This window comes from Diabrotica undecimpunctata, chromosome 5 (assembly GCF_040954645.1).
Source record: "Diabrotica undecimpunctata isolate CICGRU chromosome 5, icDiaUnde3, whole genome shotgun sequence".
NCBI classification, from domain to species: Eukaryota; Metazoa; Arthropoda; class Insecta; order Coleoptera; family Chrysomelidae; genus Diabrotica; species Diabrotica undecimpunctata.
The window spans coordinates 133,152,201-133,176,443 of NC_092807.1; the positions used below are offsets into that span (position 1 = coordinate 133,152,201).

The 24,243-nt window shown below is 33.2% G+C and overlaps 1 protein-coding gene across 5 annotated transcripts in view; it reads left to right on the forward strand.

Annotated features, from left to right (window-relative positions):
• Positions 1-1,285: 1,285 nt before the first annotated feature.
• Serinc (serine incorporator TMS1) overlaps positions 1,286-24,243 on the forward strand; it is a 43,829-nt gene continuing 20,871 nt past the window's right edge. For 3 of the 5 annotated variants that reach the window (XM_072532725.1, XM_072532726.1, XM_072532727.1), the window contains exons 1-5: positions 1,286-1,490; positions 8,740-8,904; positions 13,135-13,319; positions 19,279-19,573; positions 22,628-22,811. In XM_072532725.1, coding sequence (XP_072388826.1) covers positions 1,455-1,490; positions 8,740-8,904; positions 13,135-13,319; positions 19,279-19,573; positions 22,628-22,811 — 865 coding nt within the window. In that variant the 5' untranslated portion in view covers positions 1,286-1,454. The remainder of the gene's footprint in view (positions 1,491-8,739; positions 8,905-13,134; positions 13,320-19,278; positions 19,574-22,627; positions 22,812-24,243) is intronic. The other 2 variants (XM_072532728.1, XM_072532729.1) reach the window with 1 other exon arrangement.

Sequence of the window (24,243 nt, forward strand, 5' to 3'; positions counted from 1 at the left end):
TTTCTACCTCAAGCAATCATAAAAAAATAGACGCTGTAGAAAAAAACTACCTTCTCAGATCCTTTCCAGCACACCTGTGATAGATGCTTTGGAAGGCAAACAAAAGGAAAAACTAGACAATGAACGAAAAAACATTTAAAGTCAGTTGAAAAGCCAGAGAAACTAAAAACCACCAAAAAAATACAAATTAAAAAAATATAAGAAAAAATAAAACAAATAAAAACACAAAACGACAGTTATTGTATTCTTCTTTTTTAGAGTGTTTAATAGAAATACCTTACCATGACAGTGATAACGATATAGATCCAGACAATGAAGAAGACGACAAAGTGCGTTTGATTTGCAATGAAGAAGGCAAGAACAATGAGATAGTTTCGATGTGACACTTGCTATAAATTGGCTCATTCTGAATACACGCATTTAAGCTTAAAAGAAGCGAAGGCCAGAGTATTGGTGTGAGAATTTTGTTACAATTAAAATTAAGAAAAAAACTGTTTTTTCTAACTTACTTCTGCATGTTTTTGTTAGAATTTGTTTTTTGATTTAAATGTATATTTTTCGATTAGTTATTTTTCTTTCGTCAGTTTACGCGATCCAGTTCATCAACTTATCAACGCTTATGGGTAAAAGAACGATGATTGTTTCTTTTTTTTTAATGATATGACAAAAAATGTGTTCAGCTTTTAGTCAAAATTTGAACATTGACCGATTAACAACGAAAAATGTTGACATTGGTCGGACAATGATGGAAATGTTATCAAAAATTTAAAATTATCATTGTCCAGTTACTATGGTCAATAACGTTAATATCCAGCCATGGTCGACAATAACTAATTTAACAGGCCATTGTCGATATTGACCGGTTATTAACGTTATTGACCAAATTTACGTTATTGTCCGTAACATATATAATATTCTTAAATATTATTATGAATTAGGATCCTATATACTATATTATTTATCTATATGTTAGGATCAATTTATTTGTCAATCACGCTTATGTCACAGAATAAATAACAATTATTCTGTGTTTATGTTTATAGTATTGCATGTCTTGTAGGTATTACAATTTTTTGCTGTCCTGTTTCAATTAAAACCGACGTCCGAAATAAACACTGTAAGTAATAAATAACTTTCTGTTGTAAAATATATTTTTTTTTGTAATTAATACTTTATATATGGCCAATCTAAATCGTATTTCTAAAAATGTCTCCGGAGTTTTATACTACAAAAATGCTAACATAGGCCACCATATTCACAAGAAGCAAGACAGATGACAGATAATATTTCGACATATGATTGTGACATTGTGAGTTGTGAGTTTTATTTTCCAAACAATTAATTGTCTATTTCTTATCTGATTATTCATCAAATTAATTGATTGTTTCATAGTTTTTTAAAATAATTTTAAATCCACAAAATAAATTACTAATTATAGTTATTAGATAATCAAAATGGGGGCCGTCCTGGGTCTTTGTTCAGCTGCACAAGTAAGTAAACAAAAGTTGCATTTTTAACATTACAATTTTTATTGCGCGATTAGCATAATTCTGAGTAATGTTTTTCTCTATTTCGATTAAATTTAGTAGTTACATTTACATGTGATGGTCATGTCATCAATATATCATCTGGTCTATTAGTATAGCTTAGTTGTTTAATTTTTTCCCTCTAAAGAGTTATTTATGCCTATACTAAAATCACTAAGGTGTCTGACAATATTATAAAGAGTTCGGTGCGAAGGTAAAAAAAACATTGTGACTAATTATCTATTTTTACTCTAGTTACATGTCTTATAATAGTAATATCATTTTTCTTGGATTTGAAGAAAACTTGTTAAAAATTCTTGTTCCAATTAGGTCTTGATTTTCCTTGATGAATTTCCAATGGATGCTCATGAATCGTCAATCTGTCCTCTCCCATCGTACTACTGAGCTAGATCTTTACCCTTTAAAAGGTATTAAAGAATCATTCAACAGTAGCCTAGGTGGATGGAAAAGCGCTTAAAATGGGAAGAGCACACCTTGTTGCAGGAAAAACAATATTAGCTTCCACTGAAGCCATTTTTAGCTTGTTTGAAGGATGAAGATAGAATACAGTAACAGCAGGTGTATTTTTGAGTGAGAATCTAACATTAAATGATGAACTTAAGGAGTCAAGCATTTGTAGAATGTCCACAAACAACTCTTTAACAGAGAGATGTGCTTGTGCATTGACAATTTTATGGAAGCTGTCTGAAAACTATCTAATGTTTTTGGGTTTCTCAGACCATCTGAGAATTTTGATTATTAAAAAAAGTTAGTTCATTTCAAAAATTTTAATAAATTCCAGTAACAAAATTTAATTACCATTTATATAATATATATTATATTATATATATAATACTCATCAAGGGGGAGATTTTCAATGTATGTTTGCATTAAGATGGACAGTAGATGACATTTTTTGTTTTTGGGGGTGTGGAATCTTATGTTGCCAAAAGATGAACAGTAAGTTTTTAATGCTTCAGGTTGTTGGAGTGTGGCCCTTTTGTGGCTGTGTGGATAAGTTCTTATTCTGAAAGTTTATTCTCTAAATGCTTGTGGAGGTATTTGTAATGTTTTGGATTTCATTGAAGGGGAATCACCATGTTTTTGAGTTTTTGTTTCCTAGAATCCTTTAAGAAGCAGTAGATATTTGATCTGTACTCTATAACGGGTTGAGGGTTTTTATGTTTGCCCTGCCAATTGTTCCTGCAAGATCAATCAATCCTACTGTTGGTCTGATAGAGAGTCTGTATCCCATCAATTCCAGGTAGAATTGGTCATGGTTCTTACATGTAACTTTGGAGATCATCAGAAGATCCTGGTGATATATAATCCTGGACATTGAAGTAGATAACATAGATTTTGTCTTTTTGATGATTAAAGCTTGTATGTGACTTCTTACCAATATCAGCACACCCCCTCCACTGTTTGTTGTTGTAATTTGCACATTATCTATCAGCAAGAAATAAATTGTAATTACTACAGCTCAATTACTCAGAAAAGATGTCCTTGTTCAGCAAGCTTTCTGTGATAACAATGATATCATAAACAATTTATCAATTGTTCAACTCCACAATCCTGGTATGAAGCTCCCTTCCCTCTCCTCCCGCCTAGTTCAGATAACACATTTCAATGGGGTATCAACTAGTTTTTTTTGTGTTACGAGGGGCGTTACTGGCCTGGTTGTCCTTTATTACTACTTTAGAGATACATTAATGTATCAAACAGTATAGTTCAGTAATGAAGTTCAGATTTTACTTTCTTAATCTGGTCTACTTGTATTATCTCTGATCTTAACTAATGTTATAGTATGACTCAGACAATTTTTTTTTAAATGCCAGCGTAGTTCAGACAGCAACAGGCCAAGACTCTTAGGATCTGGGGATCTTTTTGGTTGGTCAACTACAACAATTGCGGAAATTGTCAAATATCACTCCCATGCGCAAACTGAAAAGATGGGAAGAAGGACAAGGATGTAGACTTGCCAGAGTAACACTAAGTAACCTTGAAAAGTCAGCACCAAGGAAGTACTTGGGAATGACCAGGAAAAACCTACACTTGACAGTTGGTTTTTTAACTAGCCATTGTCAACTAAGCAAACACCTCCACACACTGGGGCTAGTAGACACACCTTAAGTATGTGAATGAGAAGACGAAACTGTCGAGCATGTCCTATGTGAATGCGATCATATGAATCAATGAATGAGATCATATAATTTAAAATGTTTTATAACATCCACAAGGAAACTAAGTTCCTGGAGCTGGCTGTATACCATGTATCACAAAAAATTTATCAAAATCCTTTATAAAAGGTAAATAATTAATTATATATCTTTTATAAAGGATTTTAATAAATTTTTTGTTTTATAACATGTTCAAAATGTTTAGTAATTGTGTCAGTATAAGTGAGACAGTCAAGAATAAACCATGGGATTGAATTTGGTTATTTTGTTCTCACTGTTACAAAAACCAATTTTTTTTAAGTTAAGGGTTAAACACAGCTCTTGACTGTAAGTTCGTGTAAATAATGAATCATATTGCGATCATTTCAATATTTTATTGTTTGATTTAATAAGTTAAATCTTGTGTTATCATTTTTTTTCTGTCACATAGGTCTTAGGTTAATATATAACCTTGAACTAATTTATTACAGGTTTAATAGAAACACATGTATTACCAATCTGTTAACAACTATTTAAAAAAATGGGACACAGTAATTGTGGATGAATAGTTCTTATAAAGTAATTTGTGAATGTAACTGATACTAAATCAAAACTGAAGACTATTAATTTCTAAATAAATTTCATATATAACAGTTACCTACGATAACATAACATCCCTACCTCAAATAATACTATGATTGCTAACTATGCAGATGGCACCGTCGTAATGGCCACTCATGTGAATCATTTGCAATCATAGTTTTTCCAGTTGTTCACTTTTACTACACCAAATGAATTTCTTATTAATTGTTCCATTGCAGCGGTCTTAAACTCTGTGTTGTGTGAGGCAATATGTCTTTTAACTTGATTCCATACCTTTTCAACTGGATTCAACTCACAATGGTATGGAGGTAGTCCCAGAATGGCAACATTTTTCTTTTTGAACATCTTGTCGATTTGAAATTTTATGTATTCTTTGATTTTAAATAATTTTCTTCAAAAAAGATATCTTTCTTCAGCAACCATGCCTTAATTTGTTCCTTATTAAGCGCTTGTGTCGGAATCCCTTCTCTCATTGAATGGTACGAGGCGTTGTGTATCACCACAAAAGTTTTCTCGGGAAGATTAGGAAGGAGCTTCCGGTTTTTTGGTTTTTTCATTTTTTTTTGTTACGAAAGTCGATTTTGTTATATGTATTTTTATAATATTTTTTATTGAAGGGTTTGTCTTCCTTGTGATCTAGTGCTGAAAGAAAAACGTAAAACCTAGTACATTGGTAACTAGGATTACCTATAGTGCAATATCTTTCTGTTTTAAAGACTTGGAATTCCCGTGCGTATTTTTGATGTATTCAGTGAATACACCTTTTTTTCATTCTTCTTATTTTTCTACGGCACTACAGCCCAAATTGAGCCTAGGCCTCCTTTATTTTTTGCCTCCACTCTTGCATGTCTGTGGCTGATCTTCTCTACACACAGACTCCTAAAAGGGCTTGTGCATCGCTGTTTACTGTGTCTTCCCAGCGCTTTCTTGACTTTCCAACCGGTCTCTTTTCCTGCATTCTAGCATTCAGTGCTCTTTTTGGTAGCCTATCTTCTCCCATTCTTATTACATGTCCGGCCCATTGCAATCTTTGTATTCTAATGAAGTCTGACAGTGGTGCTTCCTTATAAAGTTGATAAAGCTCGTTGTTGTATCGACTTCTGAATATTCCGTTTTCCCTAGTATTCTCCTCAGTATTTTCCTTTCGAATGTATCTAGTTTGCTTTTGGATGTTTCTTTCAGGACCCATGCTTCACTGCTATAGCATGCTATTGGTCGAATTAAGGTTTTATAGATTCTCATCTTTGTATTTCAATGGACATTTTTAGACCGAAATATATGGGAGAGGGCAAAATAAGCTCTGTTTGCCTGCGCTATTCTCTTATGTATTTCTCCATCTTCTGATCCATCGGCATATATTTCTACTCCCAGGTATGTAAACTTTCCAACCGTTTCAATGTCATCTTCATGTATAATGTTTTGTGGGACTATATTTTTGCTAGTTTGTATTATTATTTTTGTTTTTTCTGTGTTAATTTCCAGACCTACCATTTTTGTTTGCGTTTTTAACTCTGCGTATGTTTCCTGTGCTCCTGTTGATGTTCTACTCATAATATTAATATCATCGGTATAAGCGGCCAGTTGAACCGTTCGGTTGGTCAGTATGTTTCCTCGTCCAGTTTGCATTTGCCTAACCGCATACTTCAGTGCCAGGTTAAACAAAGTTGGGGCCAGCCCATCTCCCTGCTTTAATTACTGCGAAATTTAGAAAAAGTCTGTTCAGTGCTTTTGTATTCGTACACATGCCTGAGTTGTATCCATTGTGGCTTTAATGAGTCTAATTATCTTATGCGGTATTACCAATTCAGCCAATATATTGTAGAGTTTGTTCCTTTTAACTGAGTCATATGCCTGTTTGATATCTACAAACACATTGTGAATATCAATGTCATGTTCCCATGATTTACTCAAGATCTGTTTGACTGTAAATATTTGATCCAGTGTCGATCTTCCCCGTCGGAAGCCCGTCTGATACTCTCCAATAATATTTTCTGCTAGTGGTTGGAGCTGCTGGTTTATAATATATGTGAGGACTTTATATGCTGTACATAGTAGAGAAATTCCACGGTAGTTTTTGCACTGGAGTTTGTCTCCTTTTTTATAGATGGGGCATACTATACTTTTCTTCCAGTCGTCGGGGATTTTCTCTCCGTGCCATATAACTTTGATGAGCGTATGGATGTGACTTTCTAGGTGGTCGCCACCCATCTTATACAATTCTGCTGGTATTTCGTCAACTCCCGGGATTATTTGTTTTTCTGGGCCTTAATAGCATCGAGAACTTCCTCTATGGTTGGAGCTTCTACTCCATGCTCTACTCTACTCTCATAACCTGTTGGCTACGTAGTAGCCATATTTGCAGCTGCCCTTATACTCCTGTTTTGTGTTTGTATCTTTTTGTTTGATATACATGTTTTCATCAGATCTCCATCTGATGACCTTCCTCGAGTATCTGTGCTGTAGCCGGCATGTGTGCCGTAGGATGTGTCGGTTCATCCGAATCGGTATTGGAATTTCCGGTATGCCTGGGAAGAGTTTTCGTATTTGGTAGTGTTGATTGCCACCTTCTGTTTAGATGTAGACCCTGTTTTTTACGCGTAAAATTAATCGGGTGTTTTTGAATTTCAGCAGCATCTCTGAGCATTCTACCAAACTTTTGTGTTTTTTCGAATAAAATTTGGTGATTCTCTTATGCGATGGTATATTATGCTGCGACTGATAGTTGTTGCAGTACCGAAGACTACAATTGCTGTTGTTTTAAGTCAAACGAGTATTGTACTGTTTTGTTGTTCCAATATCCACTGAACCACAGCTACAAGGAATACAGTAAATTTCTGGAGTGAATGTTTGCATTGTTATCTTCTTCGTCGGTTTGAAGATGGAATTGACTTGATATTTTGCTAAGATTTTACCGATTCGATATGCAACCTTTTTAATATACGATAAGAAAGCTTTTCTTTTTGGTTTTCGCTGCTGTTCGATATTGCCGTTGATTTTTTTATGTCTAGCTCGGTTGGTGTCTTTTCAAACAAAACCGTTCTGTCCCAACGGTTCTTCTGGATGTTTTAATTCTTTTCCCAAATATACATGTGTACCTATTTGGCTAGCAGATCTTTTTATGGTTTTTATGACTCCTTTCTTGTTTTTAGTTAAGTTTTCCGTTGGGTTTTCGTTCTACCAAAAGATTTCAAAATGCAATATGTTTGTTGATTTATATTTCCTTGGTGAACTCTATTTAGGGTTTAGTGAATTTTAGAAATTTTACCTTTCCCATGTATCCACATGACAAAAATGTTATACAACGGAACTAACACAATAAGTTTTTATCTTCTTGCAGGTGTAAACTTTTGAAAATGTTTCCTTGAAAAAGTTGGCAGTGACCGAGCTCAACCGAGTTTCCACTACCATCTGATGAGAATCTCAAGATTCTAACGTGGGATATTTTGACACAGAAAAATCTGATAGCAATAAGCTTAGAGGATTACTCAAGATATGCTTGACAGGAACTAACAGGCAACTTGACCAATTTTTATCGGTCTTCTTAACTTACATCGGTCAAACTGGTAGTACTTTTAACAAACGCAAAAGTACACAAAAGGGCTTTCAATAATAGAAAAACAGATTCTGCGTACGCACTTGACCTTCTAGTTCAGAATCATTCTTTTAATCACCAATTTCAAGTTCTGCATATTGCAAATTGGCCTTACCTATCTTTATTACAATCTATGGAGATTAATAAATTGAAAAATACAGATATAATTTTGAATAAACAACTTGGGACAAACAGTGGGGAACATATCAAAATCTAATTGGAAATGTAAAAATATTCAGAATTACTTATAATCAAAAAATTGTAAAATATACAAGATGGCCAATAATAAAAAAAAAAAATCTAAAGTTCCCTATATTATGCCTAACGTAACCGCCATATTAACATCGGCCATATAGTACACACAGTACACACTACTAGGAAACAAAATTTCGTAATGATCCTATTAAACGAACCAATCGAATTATTATTCTGAAATAATTCAATTGGTTCCATTTCGTCTCACATTTTATGGTGTGAGATTAAGTCAAGAAAGACATATTTTTAGACATGATTAAAGTTTTAATTAATTCTCAAAATAAAATTATTTTTATGTCAATATGTATATAACTAGCCAACTATAACTAGACAACTTATAAGTAACTGATGGTTTTCTAAGAAGCAGGAATTACATTGGTAGAATGATAGAAACTTACTTTGTATTGAATGTAACATATCACTTAGTCAGAAGTGTATAAATCATAACTATTGTGTTTAGTCGATATAAAGAAAACTTTCTCTTATCCTTATTGATATAAAACAAAATTTCATAAAAGTAAAAATCTGTACAATAGGTAGAGTTTTCCAGAGTTTTAGATACAAGAGTTTAATTTATTAATATATTTTTTTCTGTTTCGTATAGCTTGCCTGTTGCTGTACCAGCACAGCATGTTCTCTATGCTGTTCAGCATGTCCATCATGCAGGAATTCTACATCTTCTCGTATAATGTATGCACTGATGCTGTTGATTGCAACTGTGACGGCTTGTATTACTCTGTCTCCAGGACTGGAAAGCGCTTTACAAAAGGTGGGTGTATATAAAGATATACAAAAATAGATCATATCTTGACCAATAAATAACGTGGTTTGTATCAATTTGGCGATATATAGAAATGTTTTTGTTAAATTTTATAATATAATGTAATATTAATCACGGAATAATGTTTAAAAAATGATATAATATATAATTATTAACTTTTCTCACGGAGACACCTTCTCTGATGCTTACGTGGGTAATTCCAGTCTGGCGCGTCCACGACGTAGTCGTGGGCTTTTATCATTCTACACTGACCTGGAACTGAATCGGATACCTGATATTTCATAGTTTTTTTACTTTTAGTTTTGTCAAATTGTCTATATAATAATTAAATATATTTATCAAAATATAAGTTACTTTTATCCATTCGTTTGTTATTTTAAACAGTTAACAAGTTTGTCATTTTTTGGGGCTGAAAAAAGTTTGTGTTAAGGTGCCCTCGATACATTGAATATTTACTTACTTAAAATAATGCTTCTTAAATTGATTCTTGGTGTATGTTGGCTGCTTTTTCGGGAAATAAATTTTTTTTAATAACAAAGAATAATTTGTAATGAGGCCAGATCAAGTAGCTCAAGTTGTTGCTCTTCATAATGATGGTCATTCCGTTTGATATATCGAAGATATCCTTAGCGTTCCGCGAAGTAGAATACCCGATGCTTTACGAACATCTCGAGAAACTGGTTCTTACTCAGGGAGACCTGTACAGAGAAGACGTCAACATACGCCGTGGAAGCTCGGTTTCTTAGACTTCTGGTCCTTCGATGGCGGATAGTTACTGTTACAGCTTTGAATACGAGACTGGTAGATAGTTTCATGGTACCATAGCTTCACCAGACACCTTACGTCGAAGATTAAACGAATAAAGTTTATTATAAAAAAAACATACAGAAGTTAAAACACTTTCGATCTAATCAGATCATCCTCAGTGCCTTATGTAGTTGAAGCTAACAATGAATTTGTGGCTGTGACATCCATATATGGGTTTACATCATTCCAAAATTAAATTATATGGTGACTCTAGGTCGATGACATTGGATAAAATTTAATACTTGAGAAGCTACATGTCTCCCTGCTTGGTTTTTAACACGTGGTTCTTGTCAGTTAAAACGACACAGATCAACTGGCTGAGGTGACAGGAATATAATTTAAGAAGACAGCTAAACATGACGAAATATGGGTGTGTTCCTCGACTAATGTAATTTTTAAAAATTATAAAATTTTATTTTGTTGTAATAATACCTAATATCTTATTAATGGACCTTTAGTTAAAATTAAATTTGTTTAAATGATAAAATTTATTGCCTTAAATCTGCAAATCTCTATTATTGAAAAAACAAGTGAGTTATTAAATTAGTGGAATTAATGTTTGAAGTTGAATCTATGACATCATAAGTGGTATGAAAATTGATTAAGGTAGATCAATTAGGTAATCATTTTCAATCAATCAGGCAATAACCCTCAGTCTTCAAGAAATCAAATAGACTATATACTTGTAAAGGAGCGTTTCCGAAATGCCGTCAAAAAAGTCACTACATTTCCTGGGGCAGACATTGGATCTGATCATCAACCACTTAGCAGATATTAAACTAAGGTTAAAACGAATTCAGCGACAAAAACCAAAAACCAATGTACTTAACTTTGACGATATAAACATAAAACATAACATTAAAAAAGAATTTAACAATAGAATAAAAAACATCGGAGAACAACTAGAAGATCCAGAAGAAAAGAAATGAGTAACATATTTAAAAAACGAGTTCCCTCTGTACTCGTTGACAATAATCACAAAACTATTGTAAATGAGCACGAAATAAGAAAAGAATGGCAGCTGTATATATCAGAGTTGTTTGAAGATGACAGGAATAATATTGACGAATTCTACCAAAACTGTACTGACGGCCCAGAAATTATGAAATGCGAGGTAGAACACGCTATAAATAATGCTAAAATTAGAAAAGCTTGTGGTCCAGATGATACACCAACTGAGTTGCTGAAACTAATAGAGGATGATAACATAAAAGTAGTAGTAAGACTTTTTATTTCAATATATAACACCGGAGTGATTCCCACAGATTGGCTCAAATCCATCTTTGTCGCAATACCTAAAAAACACAATGCGAGAAAATGCTCAGAATATCGATTAATTAGCTTAATGATCCACACTCTTAACATCTTGCTAAGAATACTTCACAACAGAATTAGACGCAAATGCGAAGAAGATCTCGAAGATACTCAATTTGGTTTTAGAAATGCTATGGGAAACACGGAGGCACTTTTTGCGCTTAACATCATATTACAAAAATGCCGTGACCAAAGAAAAGATGTATTTGCTTGTTTTGTGGACTTCGAAAAAGCATTCGATAAAGTACAGCATGTAAAATTAACGCAAATACTGAAAAATATCGGAATAGATGACAAGGATATTCGTCTCATTAAAAATTTGTACTGGAATCAAACTGCTATCGTAAAAATAGGAGATAACTACACCGATGAAATCTCCATACAACGAGGAGTCAGACAAGGTTGCATTTTGTCGCCAAAATTGTTCAATGTTTACTCGGACCAGTTATTTAAAAAGGCACTTGAGAGGCAACCATATGGAATAAAAATCAACGGGGAACTACTTAATGTGATTAGATATGCAGACGATACAGTAATTCTTTTAGATAATATCGAAGGTCTCCAAATTCTGCTTGATCGTATTCATGAGGTAGGAGAGGAAATAGGTATAAAAATAAACTCAAACAAAACCAAATTTTTAGTGTTTAGTCGTGATCCACATCCCGATGCAAAGCTTCAATTAAACGGAGTCCAAGTTGAGAAAGTCCACAAAATGACATATTTGGGAACTGTGATAACGGACCAACTAGATCCAGATATAGAAATAAACCGTAGAATAGCAATGACTAAAACTATTTTTATGAAAATGAAGTCATTTCTTTGCAATAATCATCTCAGTTTAGAACTAAGACAAAGAATGGTTAAGTGTTATGTTTGGTCCGTACTTTTGTATAGTGCAGTAGTGTGGACGCTAAAAGTATCGATCATGAACAATATTGAAGCATTGGAAATGTGGGTTCATAGACGAATGCTGAAGATAACTTGGACAGCAAGGAAAACTAATGAAGAAGTACTAAGGAGCGTCAACAAAGATAGAGAACTGCTAGACTGTTAAACATCGCAAAAATTTCTTATCTGGGACATATGGTAAGAGGAAGTCGATATAAAATATTACAACTGATCCTTAAAGGTAAAATAGAGGGCCGTAGAGGTGTAGGAAGAAAACAAGTTTCTTGGTTAAAAAACATTCGTGAATGGACACAGATATCAAATGCAGGACAATTATTCCATATTGCAGAAGATCGAGAAGCCTTCGCAATGGTGATCGCCAACGTTGTATAATTCTGATATGGCACGCGAAGAAGAAGAAGATGTATTTAGTGGCTCAAAACATGTACATCCAGATAGCATTGATAATGGAATATTATTTCCGACAACGTCCTGTGATGTAGCCCGATAGGGTATTTTAATATATACCTTTTATAAAGGAATTTTTAAATAAATAAATTTGTTATCTTCTTAAATCTAGCTATCAGTGTAGACACTTAAAATGACAGTAAGCAGAATACTATCCTACACACATATGAAAACATACACATACATCACGGATTGATCCAGTGACGCTTGAGATACACGAGAAGCCCTATCTATCACTTAGGTTCAATTTAAAAGATGAAGAGCCGTTGTAAACTGTGATGTCTACATTCTTCTTCTTCTTTTTGGACTTTAAAGATTACCAAAAAGCATTCGATAGAATAAAGCGTGACAAACTGACATCAATAAGGAAATAAATTGGTGTATAGATTATAAAAATATTAGTTATTAAAAAATATACTACAATCGAACTGGGAATATGAAAATAAGTTGAAAGTTGACAGATCTGGTATCAATACAACGCGTAGTACGAGAGGGATGCATATTTTCCCCTCTTCACTTTAATATATACTCCAAACATAAAAGCTTTATATACAGGGGATGTCTATAGTATATTGACTTTTTTACAGCTGTGAACGGACAGACGATTTAATCGAATTTGATTAAATGTTTTCGATGGTCTGTACATTACTGATTGGTATGTTTATTTGTTTTTTTTTTATTGTATTATAGATTTTATTTCTGTCTTCAATGTCATTTGCATTAAAAAAAATTTTTTTTTAGGTACCGTTTTGCAAAAACAGTTCTGCTCTGGTTCCTGATTCGGTAGTTTTTGATTGTAAACAAGCTGTGGGATATTTAGCAGTGTATAGAATTTGCTTTATTTTAACATGTTTCTTTGCTTTGATGTCGCTTATGATGATCGGTGTAAAAACTTCCAAAGATGCAAGAGCGGGAATTCAAAATGGGTAAGTTTTGCAAAAAACTTATGTATGTAAATATAATTATGCAATGGATGAAAGAGATTTAACGAAGAAATGATATAATGATAATAGCAAAGTGAATATTGTAAATCTGTGTTAATGAAAATAGCTGAGTTATTGTCTCTTTACATATCAAAACATCAATAAATATTAATGATCCATCTTAATTTTATTAATTATTAATGACTTTTACGACCAGAATGCCGTAGCAGGTATCATCTTCTCTTGGCTTGTTGATTTATTGGTCTGGGATCAATAAAACACTTTATTATTATTCAAACGTTGCCGTTGTGGCGAATTAATATTATCAATTAACACTTTATTGATTGTAACTTAGACTGCATCTTAACTATTTGTATTTCGAATTAAAGTGCTAGAGTAACTGATAGATTCCTTAAAAAAATGAAATATAGGGTCTTTAATTAAGTGCTTCTTACCCTTAAATTTAAATAAAACAAACTGTGTGTGTGACATACTATCGAAAATTTTTATTCGTTTGAATAGCCTCTATATACCATTACGTATGGAATACAACATTGTACAAATGCCATCCGCGCCTTTTCTGGGTGGCGCATCCAAAATGTCCAATTTGGCTGAGTGGCACGTAGGGCTGTCCTGTTGAAACCACAAGTCATTGGTGTTCATATCAAAATATTTAAACCAAAAGAAGTTGGTAGTCCACCGGTTGTATATATATATATATATATATATATATATATATATATATATATATATATATATGTATATATATATATATATATATATATATATATATATATATATATATGTATATATATATATATATATATATATATATATATATATATATATATACAGATTGAACGAATTTAAAACGGAACATACGAAATCAATGTATTTCGGCTCAACTCCGCTCTAGGTGGTTGGCCAACAAAAGGTTGTCAAATAATTATATTATAAAAATCCAATACTTCAGCGGGCTGCTGGATTCTGAATTCATTCAAGAACAAGTCAAAACTCCACCCAAATAGGTTGCCTAGAATCACTGTGAAAACTAGACTACACAAGCAGTTATTATGCTGTCAAACCACTTATCGCTTCTTTATAGTCCAAGAGATAGAGCCGAAATTTTGAACTGATCAGTAATATGACATTTCTCTATTGGAATATATTCATTGTAACTGGGTTAAGACTTTGCCTTACAGGCGGACGCCCCTCGTGGTACAGGGGGTGGCTATATAGGGATGAAGTTGTAATTTTTTTTTAGAAAAATTAACGATCGATAATATGGCTGAAAATTTGCCCAGAGTAAGATCTTGGTATAACCAGACGAAATCCCAAAGGGCGGACGCGAGAGTGGATACATAGGGGTGGCGGACAGGGGTGAAATTGCAATTTTTTGGGGAAAAATTAACGATAAGTAATATGTCCGCCATTTTCATGGCTCATTATTTAGCCCCTAAAAACTCTAAATCCAAAAGGGCGGACAGCTGGGTTGGTACAGAGAGCCATAAAACGGGGTCAAATGTACCACTTGCCTGCGCATTTTAGGTCTCGGTAACAATTTTCAAACTGATTTTATTATGATATTTTTATACCGATTGATTTGACAATTTGTATGCTCACTTCTGTTACTATTCTGAGAAGCGTCAAGTAGAGTTTTCCTCAAAATTTTCCAAAAAAATTTCCGTAAATGAAAATTTTCGTAATTTTTTGAGGTAAAATCTAATTTTAAGAATCCTTTCGATTTTCTGTAACTTATACCATGATTTTTTTCCAAAAATTTTCAAACGATTTTTACGATAAGAAAAAAAAATTAGAAAACCTTTTCTAAAACATTTGATAAAACTCTACGTCATCGTCTGAATCTTTTATAGAATATTTTGTAGTTTTAAAATGATATTATGATAATGTTTTTTTTTCAAACTAAAGACATATTTACTTTACAAATCACATTTTTTTCTTAAATATAAATATTTTACGAATTAATTTTTAATTGAATAAATGTTTGATATTTGATATTTTATTAAATTAAAGTAATTTTATAATGTTAACTATTAAATATTTTTGGTATAACAAATAGTAGTTTTACTTATTTTTTATTACAATAAAAAGGTTTTTAAATATATATTGCATAAATAATGGTTGTTCAGATATAAGAAAAAATACAAAATACAATACAATACAAATACAAAATATATTATTTCTATTTATCAATAGGTAAAATTCAATTTGTAGAATTCCTTTAACATTTTACAAATAATTATTAATAAAAATCAATTTAATAGTGGAATTATCAATTTTTTAAGTTTTGAAATTTACTTTGTACTTAGATATTTTCAATATTTTTTTTAACTTTCAAATTGATTGAACTTTTTTTCATTAGTGAATTATAATTTTACAAATTCTGTTTGGACATTAATTTGGCATCATTATTATTTTAAAATATTAAAATAATAATGATGCGCGTTCCATTTAGATCAGTAATTCTAGACGCATGCGCTAAATGTAATAAGTATCAAGATGCTTTTATCCAACTTGGTGAAACTGACTTCGATTATAATGAAGTTTTTGAAACCTTAGAAACTTTTATATGTCACTTATATGGAACAGGACTGACAAGATCAATTCCAAAAAGAAAAGTAAACGATGTCAGATTTTCACTAAAAGTTTTTCTAAATTTTTTTTTCTTATCGGAAAAATAGTTTGAAAATTTTTGGAAAAATTCATGGTATAACTGACAGAAAATCGAAAGGATTCTACAAATTAGATTTTACCTCAAAAAATTACGAAAATTTTCATTTACGGAAATTTTTTTGGAAAATTTTGAGGAAAACTCTACTTGACGCTTTTCAGAATAGTAACAGAAGTGAGCATACAAATTTTCAAATCAATCGGTATAAAAATATCATAATAAAATCAGTTTGAAAATTGTTACCGAGACCTAAAATGCGCAGGCAAGTGGTACATTTGACCCCGTTTTATGGCTCTCTGTACCAACCCAGCTGTCCGCTCTTTTGGATTTAGAGTTTTTAGGGGCTAAATAATGAGCCATGAAAATGGCGGACATATTACTTATCGTTAATTTTTCCCCAAAAAATTGCAATTTCATCCCTGTCCGCCACCCCTTATGTATCCACTCTCGCGTCCGCCCTTTGGGATTTCGTCTAGTTATACCAAGATCTTACTCTGGGCAAATTTTCAGCCATATTATCGATCGTTAATTTTTCCGAAAAAAATTACAACTTCATCCCTGTATAGCCACCCCCTGTACCACGAGGGGCGTCCGCCTGTAAGACAAAGTCTTAACCCAGTTACAATGAATATATTCCAATAGAGAAATGTCATATTACTGATCAGTTAAAAATTTCGGCTCTATCTTTCCGACTATTAGGCAAGCTCCTCTTTCCTTTAAAGGAGACAGATAGTTGAACGATATTTTATAAAATGTCTATCACCGGGTATGGATTTATTTTTGTCCAAGTTTTATATTGGTCCACTATTTCAAATGCAGTTCAAACAGACATATATTAAATTGTATGTTCCGTTTTAAATTCGTTCAATCTGTATATACAATTGAAGGCATTCCCTTTTTTCTTTGTTGTGGTATGTAATTTAAAGCTTTCTTTGTCCATCTATCTTCATTCATTCGCTTTACATGACCATACCACACTAGTTGTCTCGTTTCAATTCTGTCTACACTGGAATATACAGTATTTGTCCTCCTTATAATATCTTCATTCCTGATATGATCTTTTTTGGATACACCACACGCTCTCCTTAGAAAATCCATTTCTACCATTTCTATTCTTTTTCTATCTTTTTTCGTGATCTGACAAACTTCTGCCCCATAAGTCATAATAGGCTCTACCAAGGTTCGATAGATTGTCAATTTAGTTTCTTGTCTAATATCTTTAGACCATAATAGAGAGTTTAGAATGTTTACCGCTTTTTCCCCTGCTGCGTTGTATCCAACGGTTGTAATTCAACTACTTCCAATGGTTGGTTTAGACCAAAGAAGTATATACCGATGATGCCACCAGCCCAAAATCCACACCAATCAGTAACTTTTTGAGGATGCATTGGACGCTCTTAGATCTCATCTGAATTGGTATCGTCCCAAATTCGACAATTCTATTTGTTAACGTACACATTCATCCAAAAATGGGCCTCATCGCCGAATATGATTTTTCGATGATAATTAGGGTCAGTTTCTAACTGCTCTAAAGCCCATTCAATGAATACACGTAGAATAGAAACACTCCATAGAAAATTTTAGCTTCCATTAATTTATTTTATTGAAAAGAAGAACGGAATAAAAAAAATATTACAACTTACAGTTTGTCTCGTAAAAACACTTTTTATCGGCATATTGCAAGTCAAATCTATGAAGACCAATTAGAAGATTCTACGGAGGTTTCAGATGTAATTCTCAGTTCTTGACTTCTAAGCCAGATCATAGCTTCCATAATTTGCCGACAAATATTTATTTACCGCTTCATTGGTGCCAACCTGCGAAGCGGCCACAACTCTATAATTCGATGCTTAGATTGAAGTCAAAATGAGAATCTGATGGTTTTGGGACAACCCCAGTACCTGAGTGGCCAAATAGAGACTAGTTGACCGCCAAGCCCCGACCCTTCAAGATCTCAGCCGGGACTGAATTGAAAAATTCGTCTCCTGCAATGCTAATTCACACACACCTCGCAGACCATTGGTTACGCTTAGAGGCATAATAGGGCAGAGGCATTTGGCAAAAATTTAAACAGACACTTAATATGCTCATTTGTGAGACGCAATTCTACAGGGAAAGTGATTTACACAAGGCAATTTCAGCTAAGTAAAATAAACATTTTAATTTACTAATGTTTGTATTTTAAGAACGATTTCCGAAGTCGAAATTTAAACGTCAATAAACTTACTTTAACCTTTAATTGTGGCTTATTCCCATTTAAATAGTAATAAACATTTAAATGTTGTTTATTCTCGTTCGAAGAGACACTAAAGTATTTTTTTTTCTTCCAAATTTTGAGATGCTATTGGAATGTTTGTATGAAAAACTCTTGTCCAAATATTTAAATGTAAGACGCCGAATTAAAACCATATACAGAATGAAATTTGAAATACGTGAATTAAAACTTTATACAGAACCGGACTTTATACAGAACGACTAATTAAAAACTATGCTTTGTTGGTATTCGACTAGCTCGAAAAAATTCAAATCGTGTGAAGGAGCGCTAAATACAAGCGCTACTGACGTTCGATTCTAATTTTGTATCGCTTCACGGCGTACGGTTTGCAGTGACAAAATCGAATGGAAATTTGGCCATATCCGCTAAAATTTCCTACTATAGTAAAAGCCACAGTTAGAATGTAGTTTTGGTCTTACGGCGCGCAGTGATGCCGCCCATGTCGGCACACTGGCGATGTATAGTAGTTTGGCGATAGACTGAGAACTCGGGACCGTACGCTGAATTTTGCCGAGAATATTAATTTTGGGACCCCAAAAAAGATGCAAAAAAGTTTACCACTTTTACCCCCGGGCTTCCCCCTAAAACCCCCCCAGAGGGGGGGGGGGGAGCGGTAAAAACGCAAAAAAATCGATTTATCACGAATCTGTACACCGTAGAGAAAAATGTTTCAAATATAAAATGTAGCTGAGTTAATTTTAAACAAAAATGTTTATATGCATTTTTTGTGTAGAATGAACCGTTCTCTTAGAAACATTTGAAGCGACCGTCGATTTTGCATGTCGGTTAAGGTCGCGAAATCAATGTTCATTAAATTTGTAACAGCTTGACGGTAAAAATTTGATATCTTTTGATCCAAATGTCCTATCAACAAAAATCAAGATGCGACTTTGCGACCATTTTGCGTAGCGGTGACTGTTTTTCCCAATGCACAACGTCGCTAAAGAAGTTTTTACTTCAGAAATACTCATTGAAATATATTTATTGGTTTTTAGGTTCTGGGGAATAAAGTATTTGTTAGTAATCGGAGGCATCATAGGTGCTTTCTTCATTCCCGAGGGCTCATTTGGATCAGTTTGGATGGTATTCGGCATGATAGGTGGTTTTTTGTTTATACTAATCCAGTTGATTCTAATTATAGACTTCGCTCATTCATGGGCTGAAGCTTGGGTTGGTAATTTTGAAGAAACTGGATCAAAAGGATGGTATGTAGCACTGATTGGGATGACGATGCTTAACTATATCTTGAGTATTACTGGAATAGTATTACTATATGTATTTTATACTAAGGTAAGTATGTACATGCTTGATATTTTAATATTAGTATGTGATTTTATAATAACTATTTGACAACAAGTAACCTAATTGACTTGTTTACTATATTAGTAATAATCTCAAAATGTTTTAATAAACTCAAACAGTTTCCAGTAACTTTATATTCATAATGTCTGTCACCTTCCTTAAAATAATAATAATTTTAAAGTATCTAAGTATCTATGAACGTATCTACCCACCTATTGTTTGTAGATTTAGAGAAGGCATACGATACGGTATCTTTGAAAAAACTGTTTCAAACATTGACGAAAGTAGGTCTCAGTAGAGAGTATGTGGATGCTATCGCAAATATATACAAAAATGCAAGAAGTGTCGTTAAAGAAGGATACTTTATATCTGAATCATTTCCAATAACAAAGGGGCTTCAAACAGGATGTTGTCTATTTCCGACCTTATTTAAAATATATATTAATCATCGCTAGAGCTGTGGAGGAAACAAGTATCCGGAATGGGAATAGACATAGGCGATGGTAAATGTCTAACAACTTTATTTTTCGCAGATGATCAGGTAGTCGTAGCGAATGATGAGGAAGACATGGACTACATGTTTAGAAAACTGAAGAAAGAATATGAAAAATGGGGCTTCAATATGAATATGTCAAAGACAGAGTATCTTAAAATAGGAGATGATTAAAAAGATCCAGAGTTAGAAATTAGAAACACAATAACATGTAATGAATATAAATATCTCGGATCTATAATATCTAGCAGAGACGTTAACACTCACGCAAAAATCTGCGAATAAACTCAGAGTTACACAACGAGCCATGGAACGTGCAATGCTGAATGTGAGCCTTCAAGACCACATAACAAACCAACAAATCAGGCAAAGATCAGGAGTTCAAGACGTCATCGAAAGAACTATGACGTTTAAGTGGAACTGGGCAGGGCACTTAGCCAGAACACAAGATGGACGGTGGACAAGACGTCTTATGGAATGGAGGCCCAGAAACTATAAAAGAAGCCGAGAACGACCACCGACTAGATGGACCGATGATATAAAACGTGTAGCGGGAAACTGGCTACAAGCGGCCCAGTGTAGAGAACACTCGAAAGAACTGAGGGAGGCCTATGTCCAGCAGTGGACGCGATTGGCTGATTGATGATGATGACAATATCTAAAGAATGCACTACCAAAAGAGATATCGAAAACAGAACGCAACAGGGAAAAAAGCGGTAAACATTCTAAACTCTCTACTATGGTCTAATGATATTAGACAAGAAACGAAATTGACAATCTATCGAACCTTGGTAGAGCCTATTATGACTTAGGGGCAGAAGTTTGTCAGATCACAAAAAAAGATGGAAAAAGAATAGAACAAGTAGAAATGGATTTTCTAAGGAGAGCGTGTGGTGTATCCAAAAAAGATCATATCAGGAGGAATGAAGATATTAGAAGGAGGATAAATACTGTATATTCCAGTGTAGACAGAATTGAAACGAGACAACTAGTGTGGTATGGTCACGTAAAGCGAATGAATGAAGATAGATGGACAAAGAAAGCTTTAAATTACATACCACAACAAAGAAAAAGAAGGGCAAGGCCTTCATTTGCCTGAGAAGAAAATGTATGGCACATAATGAGAGATAGAGCAATCAAAGAAGACGAATGGATGGACAGAAAACGGTGGCGGTCGAAATGCGAGAAGTGGCAGAGACTTTAGGAACCTCGCTTATATATATATACAACCGTTGGATTACCAATTACATATACCAATTATATATATATATATATATATATATATATATATATATATATATATATATATATATATATATATATATATATATATATATATATATATATATATATATAATCTATTTATTTTCGTTTTTCAACAACGTCTTTACTAATTTACAATTAGTGTACCATACAAGTGTACGATCCTTCCAGTATATATTTATTCATTGACAATGAAGTCTACAGACGATAATTTCATTAGTAAACATCGAATTACTGTCTTCGATTACTTGTCTTCAATTGGCATTCAGTTATTTTATCTAAACTCCAACAAATAAAAAATAAAATGAGTCATACGCGTAATTACCTAAGTTTATTGTATCATTTAGCTGTCCCCATGAGTTTTACCAAGAACCGTGTCAGTAGTGGAGAATTTATTTTTTATTTAGCGTAAGGCATACTAAAAACAATAGAAAACGTTAAATGGTATATTACAAAACGAACATCTAGTATACTAATATAATCTAAAAGATTTTCAATAGAACACAAATTAATAACGAATATTTTGACCCATTGAAATCAGAACTACACAGGATGGTGCGTAATTTATGAGGAAGAAGAAGTTTAATGTTAAAAGATAGTTATTTATTCAAAATAAAATAGATACGCAGATACTTTTCAAGTACTATCTACTTTAAAGTGTGATATATAAAATATATATTCTAGGAATATTGACACCAACACAACGATCTAACAATACTTTAATCAATTAAATAGTTGTTTACCAAATTTTATTAGGACAATTACAAATATAGAGCACACATTGTATAACATATGCGTGTCTGTTATAAAAACAAGTCCGTTGTAGCAAAGCGGAACCTTGCAAGCTAAGCATAATAATATCAACAATAATTGCCCCAATAACGAGGCGATTCGTCACATATTGATATAATATAAAAGTAGCTAGACAAGGAATCGAGTTCAAAAATAATAGTCAATCGTTACTTGTAATTAATCAGATTCAATCCTAGTTACTCGCACTGAATAGTCACATCAGACGAATTCAAAGTAAACCGCATATCATCGTCAATTAAGTATGTTGTTAATCAATAACCGTGAATCTGTAAATAGTGAGATGTAACAATAAAATAAAATATGTTATCCGACCCTCTGTACCATGAAGACGAGAACCCCCAGAGATGTTATTACCGGCCTATACGACAAGAATACCTACCTTATCTTATGGCGTTTCACGAACAGTTGTCGCTTTATCATAAAAGTACTATGTGGTATATCCCACAATATTAATATTTTTATTTAATTTACAGGCTCACGATTGCGGATTAAATAAGTTCTTCATTTCAATCAACCTAATCATTTGTCTAATCGTAAGTGTGCTGTCCATTTTGCCAGCTGTTCAAGATAAGTTACCTCGATCTGGACTGCTGCAATCATCTGTAGTGACTGTATACGTTGTCTATCTTACTTGGTCAGCTGTATCAAATTCAAGCAGTAAGTATATATTTTAGACAGCTGGACTTTGTATATTATTGTTACAAATATAACATTATGTAAAAATACTAAATAATGTAAATAATTGTTTTCTCATTTCTTGATGTAGACCATATTTTGTACTTCCTCCCCCGTTTTATTCACTCAGTGGTCAACAATAACTATCTATAACTGATAACTATCTCTGTTATGACCTCTCTAGCTCTTCTCAAAGTGCAAGTCTGCGTTTTGATCATTTCAGTGTCCAGAAATATGTATTTTGCCTCGATACAGACATCATTTAAAGCCATTTAAGTCAAGTCGTCGTCATCATCATACAGCTTGCATCCGGTATCCCTTAAATAAATAAAAGAAACATCATTCATCAGAAGTCACCTGGGAAGAATTGGGATATTTAAGTTGGAGCTTTACTTTTTCTTTGGAATATAATTTCTGCCAAGGATTGGGATTTATTTCATCCAAGAAGAAGTTCTCCTACGGTTAACATCTGCAGTTCTAACCGGAACCGACAGCAAAACTTCACCTTTTTTTATTAAGTTGTTGGACATTTATGGTTTTTTTTTTGATAACATTCTACATCTTTTTAATTAATGATTTAACTTTACTTTGTAACATCCTCCTCAAGGTTTAACTTTTGCTTTGTGTTTTTATTTAAATTATCTATACAGATCACGACATTGTTTTATTGACCATACAACACAATGGCAATCGCTGTGACATGTTACACGTTTCCACCTCTATATTCACTTCACAGTAGGTACGAATTGTCGTAATTGTCACATTGACATTAAAAATTTCAAACGAATTCTGAAAGAATAAACAAATAATTAATAAAATGCCTATTACGTTGTATACCGTCTAAGAAAAAGTGCAACTTGTAACATGGTACTTTCGGGTTCATTCGATACGCGAAGTAATTGATTTATTTATTGTTGCTTTCGAAAATAGACCCCCATCAAGTGTTACAACAGTTAAAAATACCATTAAACATTTTCAAACTTCGGGATGTGTAAACAGTTGTAAAAAGTGTCATGAAGGTAATGAACCACGTGTTAGACCTGTCGATGAGGAGCGTCAAAACAGGGATATTGATATTTGTGCTTTTGTGGACGCTAGTGAACCCTGCAATAGTGTACAAATTGCTAGGGAAGTTAACGTGAATGCTCGAACTGTCCAGCGAGTTCTCAAAAGGAATGGGTATCACTGTTTTAAGATACAACCAACACAAGAACTGTTTCCGGAAGATAACTTTAGGCGGATGGAGTTTTGTGAATTTATGTTAGATAAACAGAATGAAAATGGACACTTTTTAAAAAATATTTTATTTTCTGACGAATCTTCATTTTCTTTACATAAAAAACATGCGCTGCAAGGTATTATTTTCGGAAAAATAAGCACCTCAGTGTTGCAGTGCGAACGCAGCATCCGCAAA